Source organism: Tympanuchus pallidicinctus, unplaced genomic scaffold (assembly GCF_026119805.1).
Source record: "Tympanuchus pallidicinctus isolate F22 unplaced genomic scaffold, pur_lepc_1.0 scaffold8, whole genome shotgun sequence".
Classification (NCBI taxonomy): domain Eukaryota; kingdom Metazoa; phylum Chordata; class Aves; order Galliformes; family Phasianidae; genus Tympanuchus; species Tympanuchus pallidicinctus.
This window is the reverse complement of record NW_026294802.1, coordinates 13,941,101-13,952,390: the sequence shown is the minus strand read 5'-3', so window position 1 is coordinate 13,952,390 and position 11,290 is coordinate 13,941,101. Positions and strand designations below refer to the sequence as shown.

Sequence of the window (11,290 nt, the reverse complement as noted above, 5' to 3'; positions counted from 1 at the left end):
AAAGGCAGAGAGCCATCATTATCTTGTGACTGGTGCAAGCACTGACAGGAGTGAACGCGCTGCAGCGCCAACCCACTTGTTTTGAAGGCAGCCACAGAGCGCCCCAAGCTGTAAAGGGAAAGCAGTGAATCAGCAAGGGGCACGACAGTCCACTGAGAACGGCGTGGTGCAGAAAGCTGACAGCAGAAAGGTGACGCCCCTCCCTGGCACAGAAGCAGAGACACTCCTTTGTTTATAAACACTTCGGAGACAATCAGGTTACTGTGGAAAGTCATTTTATTTCAGAATTTCACACACTCTGTCACATGCACTTGAGACTTTCTCCCTTACAAGTCCACAGCCTCCAGACCTAGAAGCAACGGGGCATCATCTCTTTACTGCACACTGCAAGTACCCACACACAGAGTGCGGGTCGAGAGGCAGCAAGCAGCCTCTTGGTTCAGTAATTGCTTCTGAACACTTTAAAATAAATTCATCCGAGCTGAAAGATTAGTGGTAAAGCTCAGCAGCAGTGAAAAGCCACTGCTGAGTGAGTTGGTCCTTGCCCCGCACGTACAGGGAACCAGATGACAATCTCGTGAGAAGCTTGTGGAAGCTAAGCTACAGCTGAACACACCAAGGCATTCCAGGAGCCCAGACAGCAAGCAGGCAATGCACACTCTGAGCCCCTTACAATCAATTTGTCTCTGAGCTGCTCTGCCAGGAAGGTGGCCAAGAGCTGCCCTTTTCACATTCGTCTTTCCTGCTCTGTGCTACAGCTCCGATGAGAAAGGAGCCAACCTGTGATTCAGCCCTCCTGGCTGTATATAAACATATGCACCCAATGTAACACTGAAAGGTGCTGATTCAAAAGACTTTGCAACAATCCATTTGTCCACAAGCTTCATACAACTTTACTGTAAATTTCCTGCATAGTTGCTCTGCTCCTTCTTCCCTGCCTTTATCACCCCTTCCACTCAACCCTGCTCTTGTAACACTCCTCATTGCAAGTGTCCCTCTGACCCATTACATCTTTGGCCTTTGCTGAGACTGCCACTGCCAGGGCAGCTGCTGCCCATGGTGGTGGTTGTCCGTAGGAGGGGAGCTTCTGCCTCCCAGGAACAGGCTTGTGGCTAGCTCAGAACAGGGTAAAACTGAAGGGAAGAAACGACAGACGTGATTCAAGTGAAGTGGAGAAAAGTCTACAGAAAAAGCAAAAAGGCAGCTTCAGTCTCCATTTGATACACAAATTGAGCTCAATAGCAGCAAGAAATGGCCATAAAATATTAATTCATTAGGTTGCCAGGAAGAAGTAAAAGCATTCATGTGAAAAATTCCATATACAGATATGTAAGTGGCAACTGTTCTTAAGCAGCTCAGACAGTGGCTTCCTCCTGCTTACGTCTCACCTTCGCAATTATAGTCTCTATCATTCCAAACCATGCTGCTGCTCAGTTCCACATGAAGACCATGGCATTGGATTCAGCACCAAGTGATGGTGAGATACACTGAATAAATGAACAGAAGGGGAACGCCTGACAACCCCGATACGTTAATATTTTTCTTGACCTTCAAGTAACGAGAAGAAAGGGGAATTTCCCCAGACAGCCTGTGGGCTCCAAGTCTTATCCATCTGCTTTTAGGGAAGGAAGGCTGACAGAAAAGCAGTGGAGGGCAGGGAAAAGTGGATGTAATCTGGGAACCAGAGTGAAGAGCAATCAACACCTGAGCAACAGTGACTGCTGCACAACATACGAAACACAAAATCATACAAACGGAATTTGTTTACCTTTTAGAGACTACAGACTTTATATATACACACACACTTTAAAAAGTATGCATCTGGCAGTCTAGAAAATACCTGTAACCTAAGGATTAAATAATTTAAAATGCATCGTCATGTTATCACTGTATACAGAATACTATGACACACTGTCTAAAATGGACGGATCGTCCGTGAAAGATGCTCCTACCCTCATCTCACCAGCACTGCCTCTAAAAAGAAAACAAGGGGTAAAGACTCTCCTCCTCAGTTCCACTCCTGAAACTCACCTTGAAACTTCCCTGTCAAAGGGAAGTCCTGTGAGGAAGGGAGGAGAAAAGGATACCTGCTCCCTCTGAACTCTGCCTCCTTGGCTAGGGAGGCTGGATAGCAACAGGAAAGAAAGGTACTAAAGATGGGTTATGTTTCTATAACACTGGCTGTGCTTATCATTTGATATGCATAACCCCAGACTCAGGAGGGCTTCCACTCTTTAAAGACAGGAGGCCAAAAGACTGACATCAGCACAGAGTACATGCAGCTAGTGTAAGAGATACCCACAGTGCATCAGCTGCCCCTGAAAGCCACACCACAGTCCAGCAGTGGATGAGAGGACAGCCAAGGGAGAATGGCCTGGTAGCAGAGGTGAACAGGAGTGGGCAGAAGCGCATGATCAATAGGTCCAACCACAGAGTGGGAAGGTGTGCCCTCACCAGCTTTCTAATGGTAACTGTAAACTGCGAACACTGGAAAGTCAACACATGGGAATGAGGAAGGGGAAACTGCCTCACCTCTGAGGTGCCAGGGGAGAGAACTAAAGCACACAGTGAGAGCAAATGGCAATGACAGTTCCTTTCTAAATGCCAACTCGGCATATGAATAAGAACATCAGCATATGGAACAGACCCTCTCTGATGACACCAGTTTAGCCCTGTCACCCTCGCTAACTTACAGCTGGTGAGAATCTGGCTTACATGTGCTTACTACAAAACCGTCTGAGGCATAAAGTCCTGCTTCCACCTTCTATAAACCAGAACAGCAAAAAATCCAGAAAAGATGAAAAAATAATCTCTGTTCCCATGTGCACCTCCCACCCATCTTCCATAACCAGCCTCTCCTCCTCTAGGCCAGAGAGACATCTGAGGAGCTGCCTACCTCCCAATTCCCATGGCCATTCCCACCAGCAACACGCAGCAGATCTGGCTAGGCCGGAACAGCAAGCCCTACTCCTTTGGCCTCATCACACAGACACCACAAAAGCTTCTTCCTCCCTGCAGTAACACCTGTGAGAAGTGCCTATACTGGAAGCTGTTACAACAGACTGGACAAGCCATACTCCTGAATCCAGATGACAAAGGATAAGAAGGCTCTGTAGGAGCCAGAACCATATGCATTTTCCTCTTTAAAGAACTATTGCAGTAAATACTGTTAATCATGATGTACTCAGACGTACAACATACAGCCTTAACGAGAACATCTCATTCAGTCTGCTCTGCATAACTTGGTTTAAAAAAATAAAAAAAAAAAAAAAAAAAAAAAAGGGAAAGTGAGAGTGTGGTACAGCAGAGAAAAAGAAATATGAGGACAAAATCTGACCCAAGGAAAAGAAAGGACTTCAGTGCAAGTCTGCTGAATTTGTCACTGGATTCACCAGCCCACTTCCACCTTCTTCAGACCAAAATGGATTCACTGCAGCAAGAAAGACTCACTACAGGGGAAAGAAGTGCATAGTTGTGTTGTTGGTTGGGTTTGTTGTTGTTTTGTTTTTGTAGACACTTAAGCATCAGCAAGACTTATGCAGTGATCTTACAGCTGCAATTTAAGCCTCTTTTCCACAGCCAATGGGTACCTGCTGGGGTACAGATGGTGGAAATGGACCAGTAGCACCAAGAAATCCAGCGGGAGCAACAACTCCACAGCAGGAAATAAAAATGAACCAAATGAACCAAAAGTAGATAGTGTGAGAGAGGGGGGGGATGGTGCAGGAGGAGACACATTTCAAAGTCCACCTTGGCTAAATCCTATCAATGTTTCCCCAGTTAAGGCCCCATTACGTCTGGAGTAAAACCTCTGGCTCTGACAGAGAGCTGTAGAGGGTGTAGCCCAATTCATCCACTTCTTCTGGGGTGAGCTCTGAAAACAAGTTCACCTTGGGGTTCAGAGCACTCGGGAGGACACCTGCCTCCAAGTAGCGGATCAAGCCCTTCAGCGCTTGCAGGAAGCGATCAGCCAGCATGTCCTGGGACCAGTTGGACTCCTCTTGGGACAGGTGCAGGATGACATTGGTGAGCTGGCTGGCAGTGAGGTGACCCAGGGCTGGGTTCAACTTGCATACCGCTTTGAAGATCTTCAGGCACAAGCAACGGCAGCCAGAATCGCACTGGTCCAGGGCCCTGAGGCGAGCTGTTTCTGCTGGCCGCAGACTCAGTCGCCATAGGTTGTCATTCCGGGCCAGTCGATGGGGTTTGGCCACAAGGACGATGTCACCCAGAGTGAGGGATGGTAGGAAGTCAATAAAAAGACGCCGTTCTGGATCATACTGGACTTCCAGTGTCAAATCTGCTGGGGGAGCTGCTGGACGGATCACGTAATCCAAGAGAGACCCGATTGCTGGCCAGTTGATGGATCCAGCTACAACTTTCTCAAAGGTCTCTGCTACAGCTTTAGGGGAAAGGTAACCTCCTACGACACAGCGGTCCCAGTAGCTGCTCCCACGGGGAAAGTACTCTGGGTTTTCTCGACGCACCAAGTAGAAGCCAGGAATGTTCATGATAGTTTCCTCTCCAGGGATGCACGACCACAAGTTCTGCTCTAGCATCAGAGGCACAATAAGCTGGATATGGTCAGCTGTCACTACCTTTCACAAGAGAGAAAAGTCAGTAAGGACAAGCTTTCTCTCCACACCATTTTATTCACCGCCTTTTGGAATGCCCCCTGTTCAAAGAAACTTGGAATAACAGTTCAGCTGTCTCAGTTTCCTCTCTGTGTGGGATTCACAGCCTCTTGTTGTCAAAAGACACTTAGATAGCTATTTTCTATCATCAATAAGCAACTCGAAGGTATAATACAAGATAAAACTTATGTGGTACTCACTATTTAGATATCTTCAAATACTTCAGGACTTTATGTGGATTACATACAGAAAAAGAATCATTTTATTTCCTATTGCTCTAAGGTGTGAGATGCAGCTGGCGCAAGGCACAGCAATGCCACACAATAATTTGAAACTGGAGGCATTTCTAGACAAGTTTAAGTTGCCATGCTTTAATTATTCCAAGCAAGAGCTAGGTGCTACCCTCACCTTGTCTGCCACATTGATGAGAAAAAGGTCACTAAAGATCTCTTTTCACCGATGTGATTAAGAGCCCAGATCTAAGTTTCACTTGACACTCAGCACTCCATTTCAGAGCTCTGACTCAAACAAAAAAAAAGCGTGCCTCTGAATCACTCACTTTAGCCATGGGCATTTTTCCACCAGGCAGATATGCAGCAGGAACTGCTGTTCAGTCAAGGTCTGTCATGCATTTAATTAAAAAAAAAAAAAAAAAAAGAAAAAAAAAAAAGAGTAAGGAAGACCTACATGAATGCAAAGCAGTTCTAAGAGAACTATCTTCTATCTGAAAGAAGACAGAAGGAATGGAGAGAAAACAGAGCTGTACTGGAAAAAGCAAAAAGAAAAAACACAGCTAAAAGGAAAAGGAAAGAACAGCCAGGACAGTCCAGAGAAATGAAAGAGCAAAAATCAAATGCTTTGCAGACAAATTCAGAGCAGCTTGCTCAAGCTTGTCCAAACAGTACTGCAGTAATCAATGCCTGGCTTCACGGTGGGAAACGTGACACCAAGAGCCTTATTACAGAAGAATGTTGTGCTGAGACAGCACTGCCAAGAGGGACGCCTGAAACGCTCCTGTCTCATCAGCCTGCTGAATGATGACCCATCACGTGGCCCCAGGAATTACCTGCAGATCATCATACAGGCTGCCACTGAGATACATGTCACGCAGGGGCATGTCCGGCAGCTTGGCACGGAGGAAGCTGCGCAGCTCAGCACAGATGTCCACGGCTGCTTGCTTGGCCAGGGCCTGCTCCTCTGTGGGGATAGCTACCTTCCTCCTGTAATAAGCAAACAGCTTTTCTTGCAGAGACAGACGAAGGCGGGATTTTTTCAGCTCCACTTGGCTCCTCTTGGCAGATTGCTTGGGTTTTGTGGGTCGGAAGAAGTCTGTGAGACAGAAGGAAAACTGTTGATTGTCTGTAGCGTTTCACTGTGTAGCGATCTGCAGAAGCACCTCACCTAGATCTCAAAAAAGCTTACAGCAGACATTTTGCAAGCTTTACACTGGTATCAGTCAAAAGAAGAGTACTGAGAATCTTCAAGAACGTTAATGGCTATGCGGACAGTTTCTTAGCTATGTTTCATCAAAAATTCAGCACTGTTAGCTGTTCAGCTGCTTTGAACATGATGCCAGACCAATAGATCACCAAAACACCCCTGAACAACCATCACTACATTTTTAACATCATAATGGATCTTTACAACACATTTGCTAAAGCCAGTTGTAACCGGGGTAAGAGATCTGAGATCACACCATTAGGAAAAAAGCAGTCATCAGGTTTCTGATCATCATATTTGAGAATTGTAAGGTAAACGGTAAAATGATGGATTTTGGAGCCAGCAGAGCTCAGGCGATCGTGGCCTTAATTGGAAACCTCCTCAAATTTTAACTGAATGAAGAGCTAAGAGCATGCTCTTATGTGTATAACAGCATCGTAACACTTTACATCGCTGCTTAAAGTATAAAGCAATATCTAATCTGCACTTTTTCTCTAATGCTCTCTTTTTCAGGCTGGTTTCCTTAAGGAATGAGCTGGGCATCCTTCTATCTCTCTCAGAGTACTCTTAGCACAGACCTGGACTTTCAGAAGTCATTAATAAGAATTAAGGAAGAATTACAGATCTGTGGGATCCTAAGCCTTTGGAAGGGCTGTGGAACTTAAAGAGTGCAGGAGAATCTCCCAAATCAGTGGCACTGTTATGGCAAGCAGATGTCACACACTTGTTTGGAAACAGGCACACGGCCACCTCACATCCCATACAGAATGGCTGACCAAACAACACACAGATCCAGCTTGCTCAGCCTCAGCTGCTGCTGTCTTTTGTCTCACTGGAGTCTTTTGGACAGATCTCGGGATCTGTGTGACCAGGAAGTAACCCACAAAACCACAAAGTCATTTTATTGACTACTCATGAAACAACTTATTTTTTTCACCTTGCATTTTAATTTATTTTTAAGCCAAATACGTGAGATAGTCTTAATAAGTATTTTGGGCCCCAATTTTCATCTTTGGTGGGTCCAATTGAATGGTCTTCATTCCCCTTTAACAAAGCTGTCTAGTTATTTAATACTTCCTCAGCAGAAAATCTATTGCCATCCCAAAGCTGAATTTCTTGTAGAACCTGGGAAGTTAAAGCTTGATTGTTATTTTGCTGTTTCAAAATCAGCCTAATAACATCCCCCACTTTTTTTTTTGTCTCAAATCTAAGTGTAAAACTCCCAAAATTTCCTAAAATCAAAGCAGTGAGAAACAACAAACTAACACAAAAATTCACATTAAAAAACACTTAAAGGATTGAATTGCATATCACTGCACTTGGAAAGACAACTGCCAAGTGCCTTTTTCGATGAAGACTAGCTTAGTGGTAAGCAGCACTAAAAAGGCCAAAAATGTTACAGAAATTATTAGAAAGATCATAGAAATAACATGGAAAATAACATAATAAATGACTAGCACAGTCAAGCCAAAGAGGGGAGATTTAGGTTAGATATAAGGAAAAAGTCTGGTGAGGCACTGGAACAGGTTACCTAGTGACAAGGTTGATGCCCCATCCCTGGAGGCTTTCAAGGCCAGGGTGGATCAGTCCCTGGGCAACCTGAACTAGCTGTGGATGTCCCTGTTAATTGCAGGAGAGTTGGACTAGATGGTGTTCAGAAGTCCCATCCAACTCTAAGGATTCTGTGATTCTACGATTCACCGCTAAGTATTCTCTTAAGAAGAGGCAAATGAATTGGAAAGGCCCAAAGAAAAGCAACAAAGAATTTCAAAGAAAAGTCTGAAGGAGAATAAAATTCAAGTCCATGAAAGAAATCAGAAATGCCAATAAGAGATGAGTATTACTCACTAATTCCCAATCTGACTTCTAATCCTGGAAGCTAGCAATAGATCAACTTAAACAAAAGCATCAAAATACTAGGCTAGAGAGAGCATTCTCTTCTTCCATATTCCTTTAAAGGATTAACAGGGTAGACAGGCCAAGATGATTCAGCAACACAGAAATGCCACACTGCTCTGTACCTGTGGCCGTGGCCGAAGTGTCAGTGGGAAGGGTCTGCAGGGAGCGGCTGAGATTAGTCTTCATGTCCTGGCTCAGTAAGCGTGAGGAGGATCCCAACCAGTTTGGCTCTTCCCAGCTTCTCTTTCCTGACTGGTTCAAGCGAGTGGGGCTGCTGGGAGCACTGATTGCACGGTCATACATCTAAAGGAACATCACCAGGCACAGTTTCAGTCGATAAGGGCCCAGTGTTTTTGCGTTCTTCCCCATCTAATGCCAACATCCCGTGTCCTTTCACTTCTCTCCCCACATCACCAGCTCACCCGTTTGACAGCCAGCGTGGCAATGCCCAGCATCGCAGCTCCACCCACGCCCAGCACCAGCCGGGCGTTGGACAGCACAAAGTCGATGGCTGTGCCAATGCCATTGTCGTCTTTTTTGCCCTTGCGCGGCCCAGCGCCTGCCATCTCACCTGGAAGGGAGCATCAAACAAACGGGTCACAACAAGGTAACTCCAGCTGGTGCTTTTCAGCCGGAGCACAGCCATTTTACACCAATTTATCTTCTCGTCCTCCGTCTAAGGCCTGCAACTTTGCTCATAGATACGGCTACACAGACTGCCAACCTCTTGTCATTGATAAAAATCTCAAGAGCCTCAGAGTATCCACTCTCAGACTTATTTCTGACAACAATTGGTACCAGGTATTTCAAAGACATCCAGGAGTCGGCACTGCAAACCACAGTGCACCACAAAGGGAACAACTCCTCGCTTCCACCTGATATTTACTTCTGCCCTCAAGGCTGCTGGGTTTGGTTTTCATACAAGCCCTGTATAACACAAATGTTAATGTTCTCTTATGTATGCACTTTGTTTTTGTTTTTTTTCCAAATCCCATTTAACCTCTGACCTTTATGTTTAAATTCAGAGAGATTCCTTGGTCAACCACACACACAAAATGCATTTTGCCACTGCTCTGCACATGGGTGGATTGAAACTGAAAGAAAACACCAGAAAACTCTCCCAGTTTGATTTAAGATTACATTTCTAAGGTAAAGGCACCTGATGGATCAGAGCCTGAGTGAACTTATGTATTTTCTAAAGTGAAGTTACTGCTTAAAAATGAACGTGCCTACCTCATCTGGTCAGGAAACCAGGCAATCTTCATCACAAGGCAAAATATAATGTGCTTGCACAAAGCTAACTGCCACGTAACCATGAAGAACAGGGCTATATCAGCATAAGGAACCTACCTGTGACCTAAAGCATTTGTTCAGAGAACAGGAGAGCCCTCCTGGTGTGGCTGTGAAGGCACCTTCTGGCCAATTTCAATGTAGCAGTGGGCAGGAAGCAGTGATCATCCCGCGGTAGGTGAGAGGATTTTAGAAAAAAAAGGGCGGTGGGGGAGGCAGCAAAGCTCTACACCAGGCCCCCCAGCTTGCTCTGCAGGAAAGCCTGCCCCTTCTCCAGCTGCCTCTCCTTATCCTCCAGCCGCTGCAGCCCCCGGTTCTTGCGAAACTCACGGCGGATGGAAGCCAGGTAGAAATCCCGGTCGGTGTAGCGCAGCCCGCGGCCCTCGCGCAGCAGAGCCCGGTAAAGGGTCAGGACGGCCTGCCGGGACCACGCTGCCATGGGGAACGGCCGACCGACCGAAGGCGACGGGAAGAGCAGGAGGCTGCGGCCACTTCTCCCTTCCCGGAGGGATGTTCCGGAGCTGCCGGGGCCGTCAGCTGAGGGCCCCGAGCCCGGCTGCAGCGGAATCGGCGGGGCTCCGAGGCCTGGTCCGGGCAGCCCGGTACCGCTCTATACCGCTGCCGGCCCGACCTCCCGCACAGGCCGGGAGAGGCACCCTGGGGCCTCACGGCAGCCGCATCCTCCAGACGCCGCTCGTGGGGTCACCCAGCAACATGGCGGATCCGCCTCCGGGTCGTGACCCCAGGGCCAGCCAATCCGAGCCGAGGCTCCTAACGGTCTCCCCGCGGAGGACTTCCGGCCGGAGAGGGAGGCGATGGCGGCGAAGCGCTGCTTCCCCCTGGCGGCGGGGCTCAGCCGTATGGCGAGCGAGAGGGGACACGCGGCGCCGCCAGTGCTCCCCCTGCCGGCAGGGAGGAGCACACCAATCCAGTTCTCCTCCCGGTTGAGACTGGGAACGGCCCACCGCCGGGCTGCTGGCAGGGGCTGTGTCCTTCAGTCGTCTGCCACGGTGGGCAGAGGGCGTGCAGGAAGGGGCTGAGGGGACGGTGGGGAAAAAAGTCCTCAGACCACCGCGCTGGCTCCTCACGTGGGGTCGTGTCACAAAGCAGCCCAGTGTAGCTGCAGCATGCACAGGTGTTCCCCAGGCATGTGGGCTCAAATGTGCCTGAATGCCGTCAAGTGTGGGGAAAAAAGATCACAGAATTATCGAATTGTTAACGCTGGAAAAGACCACTAAAGTCATGGAGTCCAGCCATAAACCCATGCCTTAATCACTTTAGACTGTGTCACTGTCAAAGAAGTGAGAAAAGAAGGCTGCGGGGTGACCTCATGGCAGCCTTTCAGTACCTAAAGGGAGCCTACAGACAGAAGGGGAATCAACTCTTTGAAAGGGTAGATAACAGCAGGACAAGGGGAAATGGTTTTAAGTTGAGGGAGAGGAGATTTAGGTTGGATGTCAGGCGGAAGTTCTTTACAGACAGAGTGGTGAGGTGCTGGAACAGGCTGCCCAGAGAGGCTGTGGATGCCCCGTCCCTGGAGGTGTTCAAGGCCAGGTTGGATGGGGCCCTGGGCAGCCTGGTCTAGTATGAAATGGGGAGGTTGGTGGCCCTGCATGTGGCAGGGGGTTGGAGATTCATGATCCTCGAGGTCCCTTCCAACCCTGGCCATTCTGTGATTCTGTGATTCACTTGGTGCCACATCTGCCGTTTTCTTGGACATCTCCAGGGACACCACCTTCCAGGGCAGCCTGCTCCAGTGCATCAACACTTTTGGAGAAGAAAATTTTCCTCATATCCAATCTGAACCTCCCCTCATGCAACTTGAGGCCATTCCCTGCTGTCCTATGGCTGTTACCTGGGAGAAGAGGCAAATCCTCACCATGCCACAACCTCCCTTCAGGTCATTATAGAGAGCAATGAGGTCTCCCCTGAGCTCCTTTTCTCCAGACTGAACAACCCCAGTTCCCTCAGCCACTCCCCACCAGACTCGTTCTCCAGACCCCTCACAGCTCTGCTGCCCTTCTCTA

At 47.8% G+C, this 11,290-nt stretch overlaps 1 protein-coding gene across 1 annotated transcript; it reads right to left on the bottom strand.

The window, feature by feature from the left end:
• Window positions 1-258: 258 nt before the first annotated feature.
• Window positions 259-9,489, bottom strand: MIEF1 (mitochondrial elongation factor 1). The gene is made up of 5 exons (XM_052668658.1): window positions 9,324-9,489; window positions 8,396-8,544; window positions 8,096-8,276; window positions 5,701-5,963; window positions 259-4,598 (listed from the first exon to the last, which is right to left on the bottom strand). The coding sequence occupies exons 2-5, from the start codon at window positions 8,537-8,539 to the stop codon at window positions 3,792-3,794; spliced, it is 1,395 nt and encodes a 464-aa protein (XP_052524618.1). The 5' UTR covers window positions 8,540-8,544; window positions 9,324-9,489; the 3' UTR covers window positions 259-3,791.
• Between the last annotated feature and the right edge of the window lie 1,801 nt (window positions 9,490-11,290).